At 37.5% G+C, this 27,500-nt stretch overlaps 1 protein-coding gene across 15 annotated transcripts in view; it reads right to left on the reverse strand.

Moving 5' to 3' along the window:
• Positions 1–27,500, reverse strand: part of LOC106875156 (uncharacterized) — a 416,143-nt gene that overhangs the window by 79,404 nt on the left and 309,239 nt on the right. For 11 of the 15 annotated variants that reach the window (XM_089365264.1, XM_089365262.1, XM_089365259.1 and 8 more), the window contains one exon: positions 9,252–9,357. In XM_089365264.1, the coding sequence (XP_089221390.1) occupies positions 9,252–9,357 (106 nt within the window). The other 4 variants (XM_089365271.1, XM_089365269.1, XM_089365273.1 and 1 more) reach the window with 3 other exon arrangements.

Below are 27,500 nucleotides of genomic sequence, written 5' to 3' on the forward strand. Positions count from 1 at the left end.
TGGAGGAAATTTAACAAGATCTTGAATCCATTATCCAATGTACCTTTCAGTACTTATGGCCTTTGTTGAAGCAGACCTATGGATTAAAAGGACAGTCCAACAATGACTAACCAATCTTTTCAGGTACGGGCTATCTAAGAAGGACTACTAAAATAAGGTATGTATCAATCTATACTCTCTTTTACTCTTTTACTTGTTTCAGTCATGTAACTGTGGCCATGCTGGAGCACTGCTTTTAGTCGAGCAAATCGACCCCGGGACTTATTCTTTGTAAGCCTAGTACTTATTCTATCAGTCACTTTTGCCAAACTACTAAGTTACAGGGATGTAAACACACCAGCATCCGTTGTCAAGCGATGCTGGGGGGGGGGGACAAAAACAGACACACAAACATATACACACACACACATACATATATATATATATGTATATATATACGACGGGCTTCTTTCAGTTTCCATCTACCAAATTCACTCACAAGGCTTTGGTCGGCCCAAGGCTATAGTAGAAGACACTTGCCCAAGGTGCCACGCAGTGGGACTGAACCTGGAACCATGTGGTTCGTAAGCAAGTTACTTACCACACAGCCACTCCTGCGCTTATATACATACATATATATATATATATATATATATATATATATATATATATTTTTTTTTTTTTTTAAATAGACGGTAGGGTGTAACTTAGAGGGGATTTGGTTGCTATTTCTAGCCAGTCATATGACTGCATCAAATGTCCCTATTAGGTTGAATAGGTGATGGTTAATGGTTGAAGAGGAAGTGAAGGTAGTGGTGATGGGGAAGTAGTAGAGACTGGAAGTAGCTGTAGTAGTAGTAGTGGTGGTTGGTTGTGATAGTAGTTGTGATAGTGGATGGTGGTGACGGGGGAGGGGCCAAAAGATGCAGAAGTGGTAAAGGAGGGAGTGGCGATAGTGGTGTTTAAATTCAAGCAGCACTAGCAGACCCACAAACAACAATGTGATTCACTCTTAATTTATTCAGATACAATTAACTTAGAAATTACACATTAACAAAGTGCATTGTCCTTTCTTTCTTTAACAACCCAAGGTGTGGCTGGAGGGAGATTTGACAGCTATCTCTAGCAGCATAAGTGACCACCTAAAGGCCATCTCATTTGTTGGCATTAAAATATATTGTTGTTGTTGCTGTTTAACCCCAACCCAGCAATGACAGAGCAGTCTTGTGATCAAATGGGTTCGACCAGTGACTTACTTTTGTGTGTGCACACGCATGTATGTGTGTGTGTGTGTGTGTGTGTGTGCATGCATATGTGTGTTTAAGGAATCCATGACCATGTTATTGAATACATTCCTTCCTTAGACATTGGGGGGTATTGGTGATTTGAGGGAGATTTGATTGCTATTTCAGTTGCAATGACCATGTAGAGATCAGGGCCATCCTAAGGCATAGTCACACTGGGTAGTTTCCCCAGGGGCATCACAGGTCTAGCAGCCCCAGTTCTGATTTATGTATATACTATGGCTTGTTGTCAACAAAAAATACAACAGGTCCAAGTGCACAGATTTGTCTGGGTGGGGGGCACATAAGGAAGTTATGACAACTATGAATTAGTGATGCCCTAATTAGCTCACTTTAGATATGTTGCTGAAATAAGCACTGTAACAAATTTATGCATTTTCATAGGGGCCGCATTTATTTTTGAAATACACCTTCTTATTACACTTGATTTTGGAAACTATGAGGAATCCAGAAAAATAAGCTGGTATTTTTGGAACATAAATTAACCTGAGATTTTAACTTAGATCACTTTAATCCTTTAGTATTCAGATTATTTTATCAAATGTATTGCTTATTTAATCATACTGATTTTAATCAATCGCACACATTATCTTGTAGCTTCAAGATTTCAATGACGTGGTCACTTATTTTAAAAATGACATTGTGAGGTAGATGTGAACGGTTGGATTTGGCCTGGTAGTACATAAAACAGGTAGAATATCTGGCTTGGATATAACCAGTTTAAATGGTGAAGGGTTAAAAATAGGAAGTATGTGTCCTATAGAAATAAGTAGGGGTGGTCTTGGGTGGGCTGATATCAAAAGAGTTAAACTGTAAGCTAAGTAAGTGGTAAAAAAAAAAAAAACCCAAACCTTCTTCAACTATTTCCAGTTAGATAACCTTGAAACAGACAGAGTTATGGGCCTTGTCCAAGAAGGGTTAGTGGCAATAGAAAGTAAAAAAAAAACAAAACAATAAATATTTAGTGTTCTCTTTTCATGCTCATGACGAATGATAAGTGGTCTACAGAGAAACCTCTGACCAACTGACAGATATTCATGCACACATGACTAGACATGACGACTGACTGGTTTGATACATCTGTTTAGGAAATCTTATTATTTCTAACAAACAGTTCCATCCTCTTCTTTGATTAACATCACCACACACACACACACCCTGAACCCAGCCATATCACTCCTCTGTGTGTGTGTGTGTATCTATTTTCCTTGTTATACCCTTGCTCTGACTCACTTCCTTATACCCTGGGTACTAAACGCTGTGGGTGGTGCAGTGGGATGGAGGCACAATTACTTCCTCCTCCACCACCACCACCACCACCACCCGAGTCACACCCCCAACGGAACAGCAACAAACCAAACATTTAAATTAAGCACCCACCACCACCACTAGCAACAACTCACAACTCCTCTGTTCACCCACCCACCGAGCGAGCAGGAAGTCCCCACAAAATCATGTGATGTGCTCTGTCTCGTCAGACTCTTACATGGTGAGTGTGCATATGTACTTGCAAGAGTGTCTATGTATCCATGTGTGTGTGTGTTTTTTTTTGTGTGTGAATGCCCTGTGGTGTGTGTATGTATGTTTGTGTGAGCATATGATGCTTGTGGTGTGTGTGTGTGTGTGTGTGCACACGTGCCTCAAGCCTTGGTGTGTATGTCTGGATGCTTCTGTGTGTGAGTTGCCATGATTTCATCTGTGTGTGTGAGTCACCATAATTATGAGTATGTGAGCTGTAATGTGTATATTGCCTTGATTATATATATATATATATATATTATATATATATATATATATTATATATATATATATATATATATTATATATATATATATATATATATATATTATATATATATATATATATATTATATATATATATATATATATTATATATATATATATATATATTATATATATATATATATATATATTATATATATATATATATATATATATATATATATATATATATATATATATATATATATATATATTATATATATATATATATATATATATATATATATATATATATATATATATATATATATGGGTCACCATGATTGTCTGCTCATATCACTGTGATATTGTGTGTGTGTGTGTGTGTAGATTATTGTGACTGCATGCATATGGGTTGCTGTGATTATGTGTGTGTGTTTTAAGTTTGCTGTGATTGTATGTGTGGATCACTGTGATTATGAGAGTGTGTCACTGTAGTTCTTAGGGTATGTGTGGGTCACTGTGATTGTATACATGTGGGTGGATGTGATTGTACATGTGTGGGCTGCTGTGATTATATGCATGAATGTGTGTGTGTGTACGTGTCTGTGCTTTGGTTGTTATGATTGCATGTGTGTGTATGGATTGCAACGATGTATCTATGCGTATTGTTGTGGTTGTTTGCATATGTGTGGGTTGCTGCGATTATATGAGTGAATGTGTGTGAGTGTGTTTAGTTTGCTGTGATTGCACGTGTGAGGATTACTGTGACGTGTCTACGTGTATCGCTGTGGTTGTTTGAATATGTGTGGGTCACTGCGATAGCGCGTGTGTAATCCAGATCAACTCTGATTCAGCAAGTCCCTGATATGACCATCTGCTCTTTTACAATTAACTCAGGCACTGCATAAACTGCAACTACTGCCTAACATAGGCCCAAAATCATAATTTTGTAGGTAACTATGTCCGACTGATAACTTTTATTTTATGAGCTCTGCAAATGGAAGACCTTTATGAGCATCTTGGCAGGATTAGGACTCAGAACAGAGAAGATAGTAAACAAAGTATTCTGTCTAATCGCAGTCATGGCCATTGCCAGTGTCGTGTAAATGGTACATGTGAAACTGTAGTCATGGCCATTGTAATTGTCGTATAAATGGCACCCCAGTCAGTGGCACGTAAAATGCACCCAACACACTCTTGGAGTGGTTGGCTTTAAGAAGAGCCTCCAGCTGTAGAAACCATTTCAAATCAGACTGGAACCTGATGCAGCTCCCTGACTTACCAGTTCCAATCAAATCATCTAACCCAAGCCAGCATGGAAAGTGGATGTTAAATGATGCTGATGATGAATTCTATGAATCAATTGATCCTTAGTAATTGGTTCAAACCACTAACATTTAACCCTTTAGTATTTAAACAAGTCATATCCGGCCCAAATATTCCACTTGTTTTACGTTCAAATTGGCCAGATCTAGTCTCTCGCACCTACCCTATAATGTCATTAAAAAAAATAAACAATCATATCATTGACATCTCAAATCTATGAGATAAGCATATTTAATTTGAAACAATGTAAATAAATAAGCATAATTGTTGATAAATGAATCTGAATGCTTAAAGGGTTAAACCAGCCATATCAAGCCAAAATATTTTACCTGTTCTATCTTCAAACTGGTCATACCTGGCCTTTCACACCTATCCTATACTGTCATTTTAAAAATAAGCAATCACATCATTGAAATCTCAAAGCTATGAAATAATGCATTATTGATTTAAAATGATGTGAATGCATAAGCTTTACATTTGACAGAGTAGGCTTAATTTTGGTTCAAGGCCGGCATTTTTTTTTTGGTAGGAGAGAGATTTATTATGTCAAACTCAAGTAATCAACTGGTACCATGTTTTATCAACCCAGAAAGAAAGGCAAAAATGGCTTCTGTAGGATTTCAACTCAGAAAGTAAAGAGCTGAAAATGCTGTAATAATTTTTTTCAATTCTTCACTCTTCCAGTTTAATGATCCCATAATAATTAATAAATAATAATAATTTCTGATGTCATGTAAAAAAAGCACGTGTTACACTTTGTAAAGTTGTCGATGTTAGGAAGGGCATCAAACTGTAGAAACCAAACCAAAAACAGACAACGGAACCTGGTGTGGCTCCTGGCCTTACCAGCTCCTGTTGAACCATCCAACTCATGCCAGCATGGAAAACAGATGTTAAATGATGATGAACATAAGCACAAGTCCATAAATTTGAGGGAACGGTGATAGTTAATTTAATCAACCCACAAGGTTCATTGACATGAAAGAATGACAAAAAACAAAATTGACTTTAAATGTATAACAATAATAATAAAAATGGTAATCTATTTTGGCATAGGCTTGAAATTAGGAGGAGGGGGCTATTCGCTTACTCAATTGGTATTCATTTTACAGACCCTGAAAGGATGCAAGACAAAGATGACCTCGGCAGAATTTGAACTCGGAATGTAAAGACAGATGAAATGCCAACTAAGCATTCTGCTTGGCGTGCTAAAAATTCTGCCAGCTTGCTGCCTTAAAATGATAATAATAATTATTATTATTATTTCTACTAGAGGCACAAAGCCTGAAGCTTGAGGGTAAGGGTCTAGTCGACCTTGACAGAATTTGAACTCAGAACGTAACGGCAGACGAAATACCGCTAAGCATTTTGTCCAACATGCTAACAATTCTGCCAGCTCGCCACCTTAATAATAATAATAATAATAATAATAATAATAACAATAATAATAATCCTTTCTACTATAGGAAATTTGAGGGGAAGGGGGCCAGTCAATTAGATCAACCCCAGTATGTGACTGGTACTTATTTTATCAACCCCCAAAAGGATGAAAGGTTACAAGTACTCAACTGCATGGTTGCAGTCCAATGACTGAAAGAAGCAAAAGATAAAATTTATGCAACTTTGATGCAAGATCAATAATACAATTGATATGTTTCACCAACGGAAACACTTCTTCATCGGCCATTTGAGTTTCATTAGTTTTAGCTGGGTCTCAAAAATCACCTTGTTGGCTGTCACGAGGAGGCCAGTGACAGGGGGTGATAAAATTTTAACTCAAAACCTATAGGGAGGTGCATGGTATGAAGTTTGCTTCCCAACTGCATGGTTCCAGGTGCAGTCCCACTGCAAGGCATCTTGGACAAGTGTCTTCTGCTTTAGCCACCAGGCCAACCAAAGAATTGAGTAGATTTGGTAGATGGAAATAGAAAAAAGTTTGTTGTGGGTGTGTATGTATAAGTGTCCACCTTTGTGTTGTGTTTGTCCCCCAACAGCATTTGACAACTGGTGTTGGTTTGCTTATGTCCCAATAACTTAGCAGTTCATCAAAGTATATCGATATAATATGTATCAGGTTTTGAAAGACATGTACTGGGTTGATTTGTTCAACTAAACCTTTCAAAGTGGCTCCAGTCATGTCTGGGTGTCTGGCTTTGTATTAATGTCTGTCCTTCCACCACTTGACAACCGGTACTGGTTTGTTTACGTCCCCGTAACTTAGAAGTTCGGCATTAGAGACGGATAGAATAAATACCAAGCTTTGTTTTATCTTTAAAAAAACAAATACTGGGGTTAATTTGTTCCACTAAAACCCTTTCAAAATGGTGCCCCAGCATGGCCACAATCTAATGACTGAAACAAGTATTAGATAAAAGAGAATGAAAAAAAAATGCATGAATTAAACCTCTCCTGGTCTGGTACTTTAATTATTGATCCTGGAAAGGAAAACAACAAGGCCGACCTTGGAAAGATTTGAACTCACAATGCAGACAACCTGAACAAGAACCACAAGGCATTGTACCAGTTGAATGCGCTAACCCAATATGTTTGCCGTTTTATTGCATTTATTTTTTAATAACTTCCGTAAAATGAAAAAATATAAAAATTTTAAAAAAAGCCAAAAGTACATTGTTTTGTTGTCGCTGTTGTTGTAATCATATAAATTTTGTTTATCATTCTTCCAGGTCAATGAACTTGGGTGGAGTAAATTAGGCATACCACTCCCTCAAAATGTATGGCCTTGTTAGCACTAGCAATGTTATCAAGGGGTGCAGAGTGGTGAAAAATTGTCGGTATTTAGTTACGTTCCTTTCATATCACGAGTTCGCATCCTAGTGGGGGTCAATCTCTACTTTTCCTCATCCTTTGGGACTCCGTAAAAAGTTAAAGAACTAGTCACTACAGTCTTAAGGTTTGATCACACTGGGCACTTGCCCGAGGGCTTCATAATGCTAGGAGCCTAATTCTGTTCTAAGTAGTAAATAATACAGGCCCTCGTGCTTTGGTTTATCCGGGTGGGAGGGGAAGGAAACCTCATGGATCTGGGGGGGCCGAATTTGATCCATGTATACTGTGGCTTTCGATCAATACAATACATACTATAGGGCTCAGTGCACTAATTTACCAGGGGGGTGGAGCTACGATGCTGCTACGATGGATGGCTTTGATAATAGTCAAGTTCTTGGGAGTCAACAGAATTGATTTATCCCTCCCTGCATCTCAAACATTCTAGCTGGCAAGTAGACAGAATCCTTACAGCTGTCGGAAATTCTTCGGAATTGCGCTATTTTTTCCAGCTCTTTTACATTTTGTGTTCAAATCTCGCAGAGGTGAACTTTGCCCTTCATTCCTTAGGTAGGGGAGGAATCAATAAAGTAAACAACAATAATAATCCTCTCTACTGGAAGCACAAGGCTTCAAATTTGTGGGGAGGGGGACTAGTCGATTACATCAACCCCAGTGCTTCACTGGTACTTAATTTATCGACCCCGAAAGGGTGAAAGGCAAAGTCAATAATAATAATAATAATAATAATAATAATAATAATTAAATGGCAAAAAAACTTATCACATAATACTTGTAAATATTGGTCTTATGTCTCCATATGAGATTATTATTTGGTAAGAAAAACGTGTAGAAAAACAATCATATTTTCCGTCCAAAATCTTACATGGGAATGTCTGAAAGACATTTAGGAAAGACAAAACAACAAAAACAAAGATGTTTGTATATAAAACAAAGACTTAATATCTATTTCTATTTGAAAATGAAAATAATGGAAATTAAAGAGGCCGGGAAAAGTTTAAAGAGCGTATTTAATAATTATGTTGTGTGCTTAGAGAAGAAAAAAAGATATCTAACAACGGTTTAAAACAAACAAAACAGGCATATCTACACAAAGCACTTCCCATCTTCAGAAATTTTATTTTCGCAACAAATTTCGATTTAATCGGAATCTAAACCATCTGAAGCGTATTAGTAGAAAATTCCATTAAAAAATATCCATTTTTGCAAAAGCTATGAAGAAACAAAAACGGCGGGGCCGCTTGCATAGGTATGTTGAAAAAGAAAAATACTAAGCAGACAATGCACCAAAAAAGCCGATCTTAAATAGGAACAATTGGTAAATAAGGAATGAGGAAGACAGAAGAAAATGAAGGGTGTATGTGGTTAAGAAGCTTGCTTCTCAAAACATGTGGTTTTGGGTTCATTCTCAAAGCGTGACACCTGGGACGATTCTCTTTTTGCTTATAGCCCTAGGCTAATCAAAGCCTTGCGAGTTGATTTGGTAAACGATAACTGAAAGAAGCCCGTCGTGTGTGTGTTTGTGTGTGGCTGTCAGTCATTGTGTTGTGTTTGTTCCCCACCAGCGCTTGACAACCAGTGCTGGTTTGTTTACGTCCCAGCAAGTCAGCAGTTCGACAAAATAAATCAATAGATTAAGTATAAGGGACACTTAGACCATCAACGAAACATTGCCCCGTATCAGGCTTTAAAAAAAATCAAATACTGAGATGAGTAAAAGATAAAACAGTGAGTGAGAGAGAGAGAGAGAGAGAGAGAGAGAGAGAGGGGGAGAGAGAAAGAGAATATGGAAGGAAGAAAGGAACGTAAAAAAGACGGGAAAAGATACAAGGAAGAAACAAGAATCAACGAAACGGAAGACAGAAAGAAAAGACGGAAGGAAGGAATAAGACAGAAGAGAAAAGACAGGAAGAAAGAAGGATAACAGGGAAGAGAAGACAAGAGAAATACGACAGGATAGAAGACAAAAGGAAAAGAGGAAAGATAGATAAGAGACGAGAGAGAGAGAGAAATAGTTAAAGATGAAAACGAGAGGAAAAGACAGATACAGAGTGTAAGAGAGAGAGAAAGAATGTGGTCAAAAAGAGAGAGAGAGAGAGAACGTGTTACTTACCTCCTGCTTTCCGGATAACGCGTAAGTCCAGACCTTGATGGGAATCATGGAAGTTGGCAGATTTTTTTTTATTTAATGAGAGATCAACAGGTTCTGTCTGAACAGGCTGCAAAGGAAATTGATTCGCATATAATGATGTGGAAATATGAAAAATATATATATATATATATATATATCGATATATCTTGTGTGTATGTACATATATATATATGTATGTATGAATATTGGTTATTATATAGATCTATATAATAACCTGAATATTTGCACATACATGTATTTAAATAAATTATTATACACATAAATTCAATAAGACTTTACATACACACATAACAACTGCTTCTAATATGTTCGGAGTTTTATATAAAAAAAAAAACTTGGTTTGTTTTGTTTACCAAAATTACACACCCGCACGCAAAACTTAATTATGTAAACACACGAATCTTAGCATATATATATTATATACATATATAAGATATTTTAGATGCTAATGTATCAAATTATATACATATATATACAACACAACCATAATCAGATACGTTAGAGAGGAGAGAAAAAAATATGTTTAAACCATTTCTCCGTATTCCACAGCTGTATGTATGTGAATAAACGTGTGTGTGTGTGTGTATATATATATAAATATAAATGTATATATAGATGTATGGAAATGTATGCGAGCACATATATCTACGTAGATACGTGCGTATGTATGAATTCTTGCGCGCGCGCGCTCACTCGCGCGTGAGTGAGTGAGTGCGTGCGTTGTGTTGTGTGTGTGTCACTTGTTTATAGTTTTAAATTTATTTACTCGCACTTACTGTCATAAATAATGCATTTTGTGCACTGTTGCTGGTGATGACGTTGGTGATGGCGGTGGCGGTGCTGCTGCTGCCGGCGGCAGCAGCAGCAGCAGAGTCAACTGCAGCAGCAGCAGCGGCGGCAGCGAAAGCAGCGGCAGCAGGAAAAGCCAGTGCTTTATAAACAAGTTTAGGATTGGTCTCTATTCCCAGAATCATATCCAGAAGAAAAACAAACAAAAACGGAACAAGACGGTGGGGGGGGGGAGAAAAAAAAAGGAGCGAACGAAAAAAGAAAACCCACAACAGACACCCCCCCCTTTTTTCTTTTCCTTAAGTGGTGACCCCAGTACACATAGAGGGAGATATTGTATCTATCGAAGTAGAGAATATCCACAAAGAATGGTGTGTGTAGTTGAAGAGAGAACGACACAACCTCAACGATGTATACATGTTACTTGTCTGTCAGGTAAGCATTTGTGCCAGTGTGTGAATGAGAGAATGTATGAATATGTGTGTGTGTATATATATATATACGTCTGTGTGTGTGTGTGTAGGCAGTGTACGTTGACGTTTATGTCTTCGAGGTGTGGACGTGTTGTCTGGGGGTGTGGTATGAAGTGTGTATGTGTGTGTGTGTGGTTGTATCTATGTAAATGTGTGTGTGTGTGTGAGAGAGAGAAAGAGAAGATTGTATCCTGTATTCGTCCGTGCATGCGTATGACTGACTTATTATACACCGCCGGTCTCTTTTTGTCTTGTGTAGGTGGTGTTGGTGTTCTATTTGTTGTTGTTTACTCAAGGTCAATTCTGATCGAGCAGACCTACGAACGTCAAAAGACAAGACATTCTAGCCATGACCATCCCGTCTTTATTATCTAGTGTTCATCCTCTTTTCCTTATAAGAAGACGGTTACAGTGAGATGTGAGGGAGATATCCAGCTGCTGTTTCTAGCACGTTAGGGGCACCCTTAAAAAAAACGTGATAACGATGACGCCGACGGGTTTTGACACATTGCTTGTTTTTCTTTAACATCAGCTCGGCTACGATTATTAATTAAGCAGACCTGTGATGTATAGTATTCTAAACAGGACCACTGTGTCTTTCAGTCAAGCATAGTATTATACCTAACACTAGGTTATCCAAGTGGTGTGTATGTAGTCTTTTCTTAGTTACCGGATTGTTTCAAGACTTCGAGATGTTTAAACGAAGTTTGGCTACTATTTCTAGCAGGGCGAGCTGCGGCCCACTCAGAGAGACTCCCTTCTCGTTTCTGTATGTGTAATTGTGAGTTGGTGTAGTAGATAGTTATTGCACTGCACTAGTGTGGGTGTGAATTACACACATACAGATGTATATATATATACATGTATATGTACACACGCGCGCATTGAGGCGGTGTGTCGTGTACATATCTCCTGTTAAGAAGTGAGTGAGTGAATAAAAGAACTCCTAAGCAATGACCACATGTAAAGTAACTGACATCGGTGTTAGAGCAGTGCTACCATTACCGCCATACCACTACAACTACCACCGCAACTAGTTCAGAATAAAGCAACACAGGTGTACATATTTAGAAATATAGATATATACAAATATATCTATATATATGAAAAAGAAAAAGATTAAAATGAGATAAAAAGCAGGTACAGAGAGAGAGAGAGAGAGAAAGAGACAGGACAGAGAAGTTGAGTTGAGTGGAGAGAGAGAGAAAGGAAGAATAGCAGAGACGGGGGAGGGACAAAGAAAGGAGGAGGAAGAGGAATGACAGAGGTCTACGTCTGCTAACAACAACAACAACAAAATACGGGAGACAATCAACTAGTGGACTGGTCCATTAGGGAAGGACAGGTGGTGACAGCCGTTAAGACAGTGTCATTAACGATAAGACGTTGTGGACAGGATAAGACAGGACAGGACTGGAAAAGGGAAGAAGAAGAAGAGAGAAAAGAGGGTGGGGCGGGAATGGAATGCGTGTTTAAAGTGAAGGTGGACGGTGGAGGAGAAGGATCGAGTGAGGGAACGAAAACAAAAATATACAGGTTTTCTGGTGGTGAGTGAAAAGTAAAAATGTGACGGATAACATTGACGCTAAGACCTATGGTGGTGGCGTTAGAGTGACATATTGGGAGGGGAGATTGATTGTGTGTATATGTGTGTGTGTGTGTGTATAGTCGTACACTGTATGCGCATAGTGAATGTATATATGCGTGTGTGATGTATGTGTACCGTGACATGACAAACGTATGTATGAGACGCAACTGTGTGTATATGTGTGCGATATGACATCGCTATGCGAGACGTAAACGTGTATGTTTTTATGCATTCATATAACTATGCGTCTGTCTATCCAGAAAAGAGAGAAACGGGATATTTATTACACAAGTGAGATATGGTTTGTAAACACATGCGCATTCTCTCTTTTATGCATACACAAAACTCAGGAGTATATACAGGATACATTCTATTTATTATTTCACATAATCAAAATTAATTGTAGAATACTTTTGGTGAATCGTTTACATGAATTTAAAGTGCTTTGTAAAATTCAGGTGTGCCTAGTAACCACAATATCCACTCCTTCATATTCAAAGTTTTTTTTTTAACATATCTTTCCAAATAGAAGCGTGTCAGAAAGACAGGATTTTTTTTTTCCTTTTGTTTATATTTGCCCTCATTTTGTACTCCTTGTATGTTCCAGTGATTTTAAATTCAATTGCTTGTGGTCAGCTGAAATTTATAGTTATGTTATGTTGGAAACTCTCTCTCTCTCTCTCTTTCTCTAATCAACTGAAAAATGAGTAGCTACAGAAACATATAGATGTCCCAGAAGTTTACGATTAGGTAAATATATGCCTATTTTGTTCATTTAGATGTGTCTAAAAAGAGAAGTTGTGTGCATATATAAAGGAGAGAGAGAAAGAAAGATAAAATATAAATATAAGAGATGAAATGTATAAGACTAAGAGATGGTGCATGTGTGTATATATATATATATATATATATATATATATATATATATATATATATATATATATATATATATGTATATATATATATATATATGTATGTGTGTGTGTGTGTGAGAGAGAGGGAGAGAAAGAAACAACATATAAGAGAGATAGAAAGTATGTGTATGTGTATATGTGTGTACATGTGAAAAAGATATGTATACACAATGGAGAGGAAGATGTGTGTATGTGTACGAAGGAAAGAGCAGGAGAAAATGATGAAGAGGGAAGATACATTGACAGGTAAGAACATAGAAAGAGAAGACAAAATAAACAGAGCAGGAGAAAGAGACAAGATGGGAGAATTAATAAAGACCATAGAAAAGGAAGAAGAATGGGAGAAGATACATGAAAATCCCAAAGGAAAATAAAGGAAGAACTATTTGTAAGTCTGGCAGAAGTGGAGAGAGGAGGTGGTGTAGAGCATGTATATGTCTGTCTGTTTATCTATCTATCTATCTATCTAGATGGATGGATAGACAAGCAGACAGATAGATAGATCAATAGATAGACACACACATACACACACACACGTGGTGAGGAAATGAAGTTTTATCAAACAATGTAAGAATATATACATACATATATATATACATATATATATATATATATATATATATATATATATATATATATATATATTGGCAGTGTAACTTAAAGACTATGCTTGAGTGCATACAAAGTGTGCATGTACGCAAATGGAGTAATGTGCATCATCAACAATAGATGTACGAGCAGTTGAGCACGTTTCAATTGTGTGTATGTGTTTACGATGTCTATATGTGTGTATGAATATATAAATGCATACACATACATGCGTGTGTATATATGTGTGCCTTGTGCAGACTATTGTTTTGCATCTATGAGCACGTATAAGTACACAATAGAAATTAAAAACCAAATATAAAATGGATGTATGTGTATGGTATATCAGCTCCTGTGTAATGAATATGTAAATGTACGTTAGATCAGGTGGGGAAATCCATTTAGTGTAAGCACGTTAATAGATAGACAATGTGTGTGTGTGTGTGTGTGTGTGCACACTCACACATGCACACAGATATTTCTGTAATGACGAGTAAAATAAATATCAGTTCCACCACTTGCTGGTATATATATATATATATGTGTGTAGAAGGTTGAAAAGGAACACACGAGTTGATATATATGGAAAAAAAGTCAAGGTAGAAAATGCTAAAATAATTTTATAAAAAACGACCTCGAACCCACAAGAGTAAACAAGTGAGGCAGAGACAGGCAGAAACAAGGAAAATGCCACTTGTATATGAACACTATGCAAATATTCTTTTAAAAAACTTTTCTTTTAACTTTTCCAAAACTTAATTCTTTTCCATACTTACAGTTGAAAAAGTCTCAATGATTGAAACCGGTACTGAAATGTTTTTTATAAAATCATTTAAGCATTTTCTATATATATATATAATTATTATTATTAGTTAATAAATTGTACGGTATAGACCAGATAGTTTACTGGTAAAACACATTCACTGGCTCAGTGTTTATTGGGTATTTGATTATGAGAAAGATGGAAGATAGGTGAAGCTTTATTGATTACTACAATTGTTTTGATCCATCTAGCATTGATCCCACATGGGTGGGATACTGAACATCTGGTTTAGGTGTATCTGTCGGTGTAGATATGTTTCCTCGGGTGAATTCAAGAGGTTTCCCATTAAAATTAGCTCTATTTTGCAAGATTTCTTTTTGGTCTTTGTATATATAAATAGCAAATTAAGTATACAGCTTCATACTTATAGAAGATCTTTAACAAATATCAGATACAATTTATAGGTGCAAAATAAAAAGGAAAATTATAATTAACACCTGCTGCATCTCACCCAACCCTGGCATTCCCAACAAAAATCTTTAATGATGAAAATTTGGTGAGACTGCAATCCCAGCTAAAGCCTCCTAATTGCTTCTCTCTATGCGAAGCAGGGATAGAATTTAAGCCACAGGTAGCCATGCAATCTGTTGCATCATTACACTCTCATACACACGAATATCTTGTACACATATGGAATCATAAAGACAGAAATAGTAACATAAATATAAAAGCCAGCAAGGGAGCTTCTGTGTGTTAGCCTGGTTTACTAGAAATAGAAGATCACGTGCTAATGTCTTTGAAAAAAAGTGGAGACATTGGCTAATTAATGTAGTCTTGGATACAGTATGTCAGAATAAAGAAAAATGAAAATAAATTTGAGATGATCATGGTTAGAACACTTTTTGTTTTTGTTATAAGCCTACTCGATCATCAGTAAAGGAATTAGACCAGTTAAAATTTTTTTTTTTTTCTCCATTTAATACAATTAAATTGGTTTTGAACTTTTTGAATTTGTTAAACACCATGACAAAGAAAGAAAAAGTATGTTGCTCATTAATAAAGAAGTACATACAGACTATGTTCTCAGGAAATTCACTTCCCAACCACATGGTTCCAGGTTCAGTCCTACTGCAAGGCATCTTGGGCAAATGTCTGTTACTATAGCCTTGGGCCAACCAAAGCTTTATCAGTGGATTTTGTAGATGATAACTGAAAGAAACCCATCATATGTGTGCATACATGTGTATATGTGTGTATGTATGTTTTTGTGTTTCCTTGCCTTGACATCACGTGATAATTGTAAATGAGAATCAACATACAAATTGTGTTTTTTTTTTTTTTCCAATCCTCTGTGAAAACATTTCTGGTCGCAAGGAGGAAATATCAGCTTGCTTGGTAACAGGTGAGGGTTTTACTCACAATGCATTGGTTGGCCCAGGTCTGTAATAGAAGACACTTACTCACAGTGCCATAATGGGACTGTATCCAAAACCACATTTTAAAAAATTTTATTAGTATTGATCTATACTAAATATCAATTAATAATCAATTTTTTTTTGGGGGGGGGGGGGGTGAGGGCTGTAACTTATCCTTTGATAGTGTTCTCTATGTCCTTGGGCTCTTGTGATCAATAAAAGAAAGCATTATTATTATTATTAAGGTGGCGAGCTGGCAGAATCATTAGCATGTTAGGTCAAATGCCTAGTGGTATTTCGTCCGTCTTTATGTTCTGAGTTCAAATTCCACCAAGGTTGACTTTGCCTTACATCCTCTCGGGGTCAATGAAATAAGTACCAGCTGAGTACTGGGTTCAATCCCCCTTCCTCCAAATTTCAAGCCTTGTGCCTATAGCAGAAAGGATAATTATTATTGTTATCAAGACAGCAAGCTGGCAGAATTGTTAGAGTGCTTAGCGGTATTTTGCCTGTCACTATGTTCTGAGTTCAAATTCTACCGAGGTCGACTTTACCTTTTATCCTTTCAGGGTCAATAAAATAATAACCACTTTAACACGGGGGTTGACATAATCAACTTATCCCCCTCCTCCAAAATGGCTGCCCTAATAGCAAAAATTTGAAACCATTATTATCTAAGGCAGCGAGCTGGCAGAATCATTAGAGCGCTGGACAAAATGCTTAGCGTTCACTCATCACTACATCATCATCATCATCGTTTAACGTCCGCTTTCCATGCTAGCATGGGTTGGACGATTTGACTGAGGACTGGTGAAACCGGATGGCAACACCAGGCTCCAATCTAATTTGGCAGAGTTTCTACAGCTGGATGCCCTTCCTAACGCCAACCACTCAGAGAGTGTAGTGGGTGCTTTTACGTGTCACCCGCACGAAAACGGCCACGCTCAAAATGCTGTCTTTTATGTGCCACCCGCACAAGCCAGTCCAGGGGCACTGGCAACGATCTCACTCGAAAATCCTACGGGAGCCAGTCAGGCGGCACTGGCAACGGCCACGCTCAAAATGGTGCATCTCATGTGCCACCCGCACAAGAGCCAGTCCAGGGGCACTGGCAACGATCTTATTTGGCTTGCCGGGTCTTCTCACGCACAGCACATTTCCAAAGGTCTCGGTCAGTAGTCATCGCCTCGGTGAGGCCCAATGTACGAAGGTCTTGCCTCACCACCTCAGCCCAGGTCTTCCTGGGCCTACCTCTTCCACGGGTTCCCTCAACTGTTAGGGTGTGGCACTTTTTCACGCAGCTATCCTCATCCATTCTCACCACATGTCCATACCAGCGCATTCGTCTCTCTTGCACACCACAACTGATGCTTCTAATGTTCAGCTTTTCTCTCAAGATACTTACACTCTGATGGGTATTCACATTGACATTACACATCCAACGGAGCATACTGGCTTCATTCCTTGCGAGCTTACGTATGTCCTCAGCAGTTACAGCCCATGTTTCACTGCCATGTAGCATGGCTGTTCGTACACATGCGTCATACAATCTGCCTTTTACTCTGAGTGAGAATCCCTTTGTCGCCGGCAGGGGTAAGAGCTCTCTAAACTTTGCCCAGGCTATTCTTATTCTAGCAGCTACACTTTCAGCGCACCCACCCCCACTACTAAGTTGGTCGCCCAGATAGCGGAAGCTATCGACTACCTCTAGTTTTTCACCCTGGAATGAGATAGAAGTTGTTTCCTGTTTGTTTACAGTCTTTATTGCACCTGAACATCTGCCACAAACAAAAACTAACTTGCTAGTTAACCTGCCTTTGATATTGCTGCACCTCTTATGTGTCCATAGCTTGCACCGGGTACATCTTATAGAGTTACTACCTACTCCTTTTCTACATACTGAGCAGGGCCATCTACCTGAAGGGGTTTGTGTTTTATCTACCTTCCTACTTATTAGGATTTTGGTTTTAGCTAGGCTGACTCTAAGGCCCTTCAATTCTAGACCTTGCTTCCACACCTGAAACTTCTCTAGTTCTGATAGTGACTCCGCAATTAGGGCAAGGTCATCAGCATAGAGGAGCTCCCAGGGGCAACCTGTCTTGAACTCCTCTGTGATTGCCTGGAGGACTATGATAAATAAGAGGGGGCTGAGGACGGAACCTGGTACTTATTTTGTCAACCCCAAAAGAATGAAAGGCAAATTTGAACATAAAAGATAAAAGAAATACTGCTAAGCATTTTGTCCAGCAAGCTAACCATTCTACCAGCTCACTGCCTTAATAATGATAATAATAATAACGAGCACTCTACCCGGAATTCATTGCTGTACTATTTCCAACCCTCACCTTACTGGCAGCATCTTTGTACATGGCTCACACTGCTCTCACTAACCATTCTTCTATCCCAAGTTTCCTCATTGACCACCAGATAAGGGATCGGGGGACCCTGTCAAAGGCTTTCTCCATGTCAATGAAAGCCAAGTACAGAGGTTTATCCTTAGCTAGGTATTTCTCCTGCAGCTGTCTCACTAGAAATAAGGCATCAGTAGTGCTTTTACCTGGCACGAACCCAAACTGCATCTCATCTAAATTGATTCGCTCCCTAATTAGTTGGGCTATGACCCTCTCTGTAACTTTCATAACCTGATCTAACAGCTTGATGCCTCTGTAATAAGACCAACATAGCCCTTTATCCTTTTGAGGTTGATAAAATAAGTACCAGTTGAACACTGGTATCAATGTAATTGATTCCCCCAGAGTTTCAGATCTCTTGCCTATAGTAAAAAGTGTTATTACCTCCACCTTAGCAAAGGCAGAGGTACTGTTTTCAGTCATGTTTGTTTGTTTGTCCATAGACAAGATATCTCAAGAACCATGATGGATTCGGATGAAACTTTCATGGATGTTTGGCATTGTAACTGCCACGAACTGATTAGATTTTGGGATTGATCCGGTACTGGACAAGGATTCTGGATTACTTTTCCTGTTTTTTAAGCAGTTGGGTTCATTTTTAGTATTCTCATTTGTTAGAGCATTTAAGTTTATTTCAGATATTCTCATTTTAAAAATCATCTCCAGCTAATTGTTGAGAAGACATTGGTGTTGCCTTGGTGGAGGTCTGCACTCTCTGAGTGCTCGTTATTATTATTATCATTATTAAGGCAGTGAGCTGGTAGAATGGTTAGCTTGCTGGACAAAATGCTTAGCAGTATTTCTTTTATCTTTTATGTTCAAATTTGCCTTTCATTCTTTTGGGGTTGACAAAATAAGTACCAGTTGAACAATAACAACAACAATGATAATAAATAACAATAATAACACCAATAATAATAATAATAATAATAATAATTATTATTATTATTATTGCCTTTCTTTCTTTTGGGGTCGATAAAATAAGTATCAGTTGAGTACTGGCATCAATGTTATTGACTTTCCCCTTCCCCAAAAAATTTCAGGCCCTATACCTACAGTAGGGAGAATTATTATTATCATTAATCATCATCATCAATGCCAACATTACTACAATTTACCAGCATCATCATCATCATCATCATCATTACAAGCATCTATTGTCTTTACTGTCATCACTAATTTATCTTTAAAATTCTTATGCTTTTTCCGAATCTGGAGGAATTCACACTGCAAATAAACAACAATTAAAGGGCCAAACCTCTTAATGGGCATGCTTTGTCAATTAATGGTCTGTCAATTAATGGTTTTGCATTTAATTTTATTATCTCAATTCATCTCCTTCTATATATATGTGTGTGTGTGTCTGTATACACATACATCCACCAAATTCTTTTCTCAACAAATATCTTTAAGGAGCCATTATTTATCATCATTTATCCACTCCACCAGACAACCCTATTCTATTCCATTCTCTTTTATTTATTATATTATTTAAATTTATTTACTATTTATTGAACTTTATTTTTATTGATTTAACACCTGTCCACTCTACTCCATTTCACTTTTAATCCCCTCCTTTCCAATTCCCCCCACCAACTCCTACTCTGCCCTATGATAAGAGTCATATAAATATGTCTGTGTGTGTGGCCTGCTAGTTAGGTATGTTGCAGTTGTGAGATCACGGTTTCAATTCCCAAACCAGGCAGCATGTTGTGTTCTTGAGCAAAACACTTCATTTCACTTGCTCCAGACCACTCCATCTGTAAATGTGTAACCCTGTGATGGACTAGCCTTGCAGTCAATGTTAGCCTACTCGCTAGCAATGGTGAGTAGAGCTGTAAAGTACATCATATGTGTGCATCATTGTTTTACATCTGTTTTACCATTGTATGAATCACTTAACCCTTTATCAAATGTGATGCTTATTTCTGCACACTGTTTGGAAATAGTCATGCATCATCTTGTAGCTTCAAGATTTCTTTGATGTGATTGCTTATTTCAAGATGACATTGTAAGGGTGGATGGGTCTGGTCAGTTTGAACATAAAACAAGCAGAATATTTAGGCTGAATGTGGTCAGTTTAAATGATAAACAGGTAAGGTCCACTTATCCAAGTTTGCATCAGTCAGATGGAAGAAGTTTTGTTGAGGCAGATTTCCTTTTCCTACAGCTGGATGCCCTTCCTCTCACCAACCCTCACCTGTTTCTAAGCAAAATAAAATCTTTCAGGTGTCTGCCTACCAAATCCATCCACTAGGCTTTTATCAGCCTAGGACTACAGTGGAAAACACTTGCCCAAGGAGCCACACAGTGAGACTGAACCAAAGACCACATGGTTGGGAAGCAAGCTTCTTAAACCATACAGCCATGCCCATACCCCCACCTCTCTCTCTCTCTTATATTTATATGTAGAAACTGCCAGATCAGATTGGAGCCTGGTGCCGCCATCCGGTTCACCAGTCCTCAGTCAAATCGTCCAACCCATGCTAGCATGGAAAGCGGACGTTAAACGATGATGATGATAATATATGTGTGTGTGTAGAGAGAGAGAGAGGGGGGGAGAGTTTTTGAAGTGATATACAGATATTGTATATTGAGAATAACAAGGTAATCAGAATGTTGGATGATTATATTTTTATTTACATTTTTAGCGCTTTCTTCCATTATTGGATTTATCAAAAAAGTAGTTTACAGTAAGCTTGCTTCCCCTTTTTATATAAAATTGAAACTGATGTTTTAGGAAGGGAGAGAGAGAGAAAGAGGAAGGGGAACAGATTAGAAAGCAAGGTGCAATCATCACTATACTTACTTAAAAATCACTCTTTCAAAAACATAGCCATACACAGCTAAATCAAAAATATCAGGAATTTAAAAAAAAAATAAAAAAAAAATTAACCACATCCATACAACCATTCTCTCTCCCTTACAACAATGAATACAAAAGAATTAAAAAACGAGACCTTGAAATATAATTGTAATTCTTACTGGAGAAAAATCATAAACATCTGGTTTTCCAATTAAAAACTTTGACCACTTGAATACAAAAATTTCTTTTCTTCCCCACCCAAAAGGTCACTAAGTGGGAAAAAAAAACAACATATTGAATCCTAATCAAACAAGTCTAACCACATGGATACAAAAGCCACGCCTCCTTTACCCCCCCCCCCTTCCTTCTCAAACTTTTTATTCTTTCTTTTGTCTTCTTTCGCAACCCACCAAAACAAGAATGCAACCCCAAAACACACTCCTACTTTCTTTTCTCTATCTTCACTCTCTCTCCTCCTCTCTCATCTCTGCACCTTCCTTTCTAATTTGTTCTCTCGTCCTCTCTCTTTTTCTAAAACATCAGTTTCAATTTTATATAAAAAGGGGAAGCAAGCTTACTGTAAACTACTTTTTTCATAAATCTAATAATGGAAGAAAGCGCTAAAAATGTAAATAAAAATACATATGATTATCCAACATTCTGACTACCTAGTTATTCTTAATATATATACATACATATGTATATATATACACAAAATTAAGAGGAATGACCACTAAAGTGGACACCTAATATGCTAAACATAGACATCAAATTGACATTACCACGGAGAGTGTATTCTCAAGAAAAATCTCAGCAAAACGCCAAAATATTTTGGCGTTTTGCTGAGCATATTAGGTGTCCACTTTAGTGGTCATTCCTCTTAATTTTGTATGTAACACAATTTTTAATCTTCAGATTTTTTAAATATGCTAAGCCACTGGTTTTAATTGATTAATATCAATTTCTACCCTTATTATTTAATTTTATATATATCATCATCATCATCATCATCGTTTAATATCCGTTTTCCATGCTGGTATGAGTTAGATGTTTTGACAAGGAACTGGCCAGACACCAATTGCCTGTTGTGGCTTGATTTCTACAGCAGGATGCCCTTCTTAATGCCAACCACTTAATAGACAGTGCTGGATGCTTTACACATGGCACTGGCACCTGAAAGGACAAACCTGTATGTGATGAAGACAACGATTTTATTCACTTTGAATTGTCCTATCAAGTACAGCAAATTGCCACATCTCCCAATCCCTTGTTATTTTGTCAGTGAGGCCCAGCATTTGAAGATCCTTTCTCACCAATTCGTCCAACATCTTCCTAGGTCCACTCCTTCCACAGGTATCCTCCACAATTGGAGCTCAGCACATTGTCATGTAGCTGTCCTCATCCATATGCATCACATGACCAAACCAGTGCAGTCTTCTCTCTTGCCCACAACATCTGATGTCTCATATCCAGTTTTTCCTCCAAATTATTTACACTCTGCTATGCATGAACACTGACCTTACTCATCCAATGGAGCATGCTAGCTTCATTTCTTCCAAGCTTACGCACATCCTCTGAAGTCAAAATCCATGTTTCAGTCATGTAACATAGCTCTATGTAGACACAGCATCATACAATTTGCCTTTCACTCTGAGGGAGAGGCCCTCAGTTGTCTACAAAGACAGAAATTCTCTGAACATTGTCTAGCCCGTTCTTATTCTAGCAAGTACACTTTCAAAACTGCTACCACTACTGCTAACTTGATCTCCTTGGTAACAGAAGCTATCTGCTACATCTAATGATCTCCCCAATGATTTAAGAGAGTCTATTGCCTGTGCATTTTTAGTGCTTATTGTACCTGAACATTTGCTACACACAAACATTATATTCTCTGTTAACCTTCCTGTGATACTGTTATACCTTGTATGTGTCCAAAGCTTGCACTGGATACAATGTATGGAGTTTCTATCAACACCCGGCTGTATCGAAAAAAGTTCCCAGACTAATTATGTTTAATAAAAACTAATTTATTTTCTTAGGTTTTAACATCATCTCCTTCAAAATAGTTACCCTGCACAGCAATACACCGGTCATCTCAGCGTTCCTGCCACTTTTGGAATCTGGCCTGGAAGTCGCTTTCTGTAAGCAAGTCGAGAGATTTCTATGATTCACTCTTGACCTCGACAAGGATGTTAAAATGGTGACTGTTGAGCTGCAGTTTCATTTTGGGGAAGAGATGAAATTCCGCAAGTTCTAAATCTGGTGAATAGGCCAGGTGCAGAAGAGATACCATATTGTTTTATGCGAGAAACCCACGAGTGAGGAGGAAAGCTCAGTGACAAGGTGCCATTGTCATTGTGAAGAATCCTATTCTTCACACTCTACAGATCCGGTTGCTTTCACCGAATGTCCACCTTCAAACACTTCAAAACATTATTGATTGTCATCTGACAATCCTCGTGCACAAACTGATGAATTTTCTCCACATTTCTGAGGGGTGACGCTCAAGGCAGATCTTCCAGAACACACATCATCTTCTAGGGGCGCTCTTCCACTTTCGAAGCACCCATGCCACTCAAAATATTGCATATAACCCATTGCCTTCTGACTATAAGCTTGCCAAAGCATGCTCAATGTCTCTGTAGTAAACTTTCCAAGTTAAATACAAAATTTCATGTTGTCATCTTTGCTCCAACTTCCTGTCCATGACAAAAATCACAGACAACAGCCTACACAAGATCTCACTCAGCACACTGCCTCATGAAGGTCACTGCTAGCTCTCACTGTGCATGCAACCTTGTGCTGCCATCTGTTGGTGCACTACAGAACTAGTCTGGGAATTTTTTGATAATGCTTTGTACATATTGAAAAGGGCCATCTCCCTGAAGGGACTTGTGATTCGTTTGTTTTCCTACTTACTAGGCCTTGCTTCCACACCAGAAATTTCTTCTCATATATATATATATATATATATATAAGAAAAAATGTGGCCTTACTGTGTAAATAGAAAGCATAATGAAACCACAGTCTCCTCTCCCTCTTTCTCTCTCCGTAAAGAACAACTTGACTAGTTTCACCTGCCTTTATTTACTTGTCAGAAGTTTTCAGGTCATCCTATCTAGAGAGAAAGAGAGATGAAGCATACACTTACTTATGAAAAATAGAATTTCATATATATATACTCACACACACATAACCTGGTATGCCTTACCACACGAAATAAATCAGTTTTATACCTTTGTCTTGTTTTTTAACAAAATTGTATGTGTGTTTACATACACACTTACCTATACATATATTTGTGTGTATGTGTGTTTGTATATGTATCCATAATTAATCATCCAAGTTACGTAGATTTTTTTTTCAATTAATAAATGACGAAAGGTTTTTAACACACATTTAAGCACACAGATTAATTAAATTAATTAATGTAATTAATTTATTTAAGTAATTAATTAAATCTATATAACGATTGTTTTGAGAAAGAACAGGGAAGTCTGAAAACTGAAAAGTAGAAGCTGAAATTTCATCCTCGTTAGTCTACCATTTTGTCAGACCATGTTGTCTTGTCCAGGCTTCATAGCATCAAGATCAGCTAAATGTAATATTGGAAATCTAACAGTTTACAGCATGGTACCTTTTAAAGATTTTCAATAGATGCAGGCATGGTTGTGTGGTTAACAAGCATGCTTTGCAAACACATAGTTTCAGGTTCAGTTCCACTGTATGGCACCTTGGATGTCTTCTGTTAAAGCCCCAGATTGTCTAAAGCCTTCTGAGTGGATTTTCTACAGGAAAACTGTGTGGATGCCCATTGTACATATATATATATATATATGTGTGTTTTTCTGTTTGTTCCTACTTGACAGTTGGTGTTTGTTTATGTTCTTGTAACTTAGCCATTTGGTAAAAGATACTGATAGAATAAGTACCAGACTAAGATGGCAAGCTGGCAGAAATGCTTAGTGGTATTTCCTCTGCCATTACATTCTGAGTTCAAATTCCACTGAGGTTCACTTTGCTTTTCATCCTTTCGGGGGTCGATAAATTAAGTACCAGTTGTGTACTGGGGTCAATCTAATCGACTGCCCCCGGCTCCCCCAAAATTTTGGGCTTTGTGCCTAGAGTAGAAAAGAATAAGTACCAGACTTTAAAATAAGTGAGTGCTGGGGTCAGTTTGTTTGACCAAACACTTCAAGGTGGTGCCCCAGCATGGCCTCAGTCCATTGACCGAAACAAGTAAAAGATAAAAGACAACTGCAATATTTTAAATTATTCTGTACTTGAATTTGCTGATTGATTTATTCATTGCCACTTGTTACCATTTGCAAGCCTTTGTGTCTTGGATAATTCTACCATAATTACTCAGCTGGTAATTATGGTAGAATGGAAAAGCAGGCATTTAATGCCTGGTTTTTTATTCTTGTATGGGTTACACAAAATTTGTTGAGGGAGATGTCCAGACTCCAATTGTCTGTTGTTGCATGGTTTCTACTGCTCGATGCCCTTCCTGTCACTAACCTTTGTATATAGCAAGGTTATATTTCCCTGTGACAGGAAGTGTTTTTCTCAGATGACTCTGGTTTATGACCATCACATGATGCTTAGTCAAAGGTACACAAAAATATGTATAAATATATGTACACATACATATATATTTGCACTCACACACAATATATACATATATACAATTGGATTCTTTATCTATTATATATATAATCTGTTATCACATGGAATAAATCAGTTTCATACCAATAAATATACTGTATAGCATATATTAAACAGCCTTTGTCTTGTTTGTTAAAATAAAATTGTATGTGAGTGTTTACATAGACACATACCAATACATCCACCCCAAAAGCTTGACCCAAGACTGTAGTAAAAGAAACTTGCATAAGGTGCCACACAATGGAACTGAACCCAAGACCACAAGTTGAGAAGCAAGCTTCTTAACCACACATCTACACTAACACTTAAACCATTAATACAAATATTCTTTTATTGCCTTATCGGTTTCAGTAATGCTGGGTTGTCACCCCATTTAAGGGAATAATTCAATGCTATTAATTTCAGTACTTATTTCAATCAGGCATTTATTTTATCGATCTCTTATTGCTTTCCTTTTATCGATCTCTTATTGCTTTCCTTCAGGCATTTTTTTTTTTTTGTTTTTTAAGAAGACACCATCTTATTAAGTTTGGTACTGACAATTCCTCTGGAAACTCAAAAAGTAAAAGGCTAGAATAACTGACGTAAAGAATTTCTGTCTAACACTACTGAGAATTCTACAACTGCACTGTAGATAGGTTTTCGCATTGATCAGGTTAACATTATTCACAGGAAGTCAAAAATGTAGGCAAAAGAAGTCAGAGTGGAGCAAAAAGAATCATCATCATCATCATCTTTTAACATCCGTTTTTCATGCTGGCATGGGTTGGATGGCTTGACCAGAGCTGGCAAGCCCAAGTGCCATACCAGGTTCCAGTGTAATTTGGCATGGTTTTTACAGCTGGATTCCCTTCCTAATGCCAACCACTTTACAGAAAATGCTGGGTGCTTTTAATGTGGCACCAACACAAGTGCTTTTATGTGGCACCAGCACAAGGACTTTTGTAGGTCAATCCTCTTCACCAAGGGATGCAACCTTAAATATGAATTTTGTACATGCAGGTGTGACTGTGTGGTTACAAAGCTCGCTTTCCAGCCACACAGTTTCAGGTTCAATCCTACTGCATGACACCTTGGGCAAGAGTTTTCTGCTATATATGCAAGCTAACCTATGTCTTGTGAATAAATTTGTAGATGGAAATTGCCTAGAACCTGTTACATGTGTGTGTGTGTGTGTACACGAGTGTCCGTCCATCTGTCCTTCCCACTGGGTGACAACTGGTGTTGGTTTGCTTACGTCCCTGTAAACTTAGAGGTTCAGCAGAAGAGAATGATAGAATAAGGACTAGACTTTTAAAAAAAGAAAATAAGCATTGGGGTCAGCTCGTATGGCTAAAACCTTTCAAGGCAGTACCTCATGCTGGGGTCCTGTCTTGACCAGCATGACCACAGACCGATGATGATAGCAAGATGAAGTATGATAGGTGTATCGTTTTGAAACATTCTCTATATTTTATGTCAACATGTTGAATTTCTTTCTGAATGTTTATTTAGAGGTGTTTCTTGCTGAATAGAATTTCATAGGCATCAGCTGTGCACAAATTACATGGTCTTCTATTTCAATTACAGGACTAAGCATACAGTTTTCCATTACTGGTTTTTATTTGCAATTTAGATGATGAAAGGGCGACATCTTTGCATCTTTTTGTTTTCTTTTTCTTTTTTCTTTTTTGTATTTTTAAAACTATCAAATTTGAATGCATAACATGAAAGGCTAATAAAAAAAGCTTGAAGAATTTTTGTGTCAAAACTTCACACTGATAATGTCCTTTGTAATATATCCACAAAAATATAT

Source organism: Octopus bimaculoides, chromosome Z, assembly GCF_046866305.1.
Source record: "Octopus bimaculoides isolate indiv1 chromosome Z, ASM4686630v1, whole genome shotgun sequence".
NCBI classification, from domain to species: Eukaryota; Metazoa; Mollusca; class Cephalopoda; order Octopoda; family Octopodidae; genus Octopus; species Octopus bimaculoides.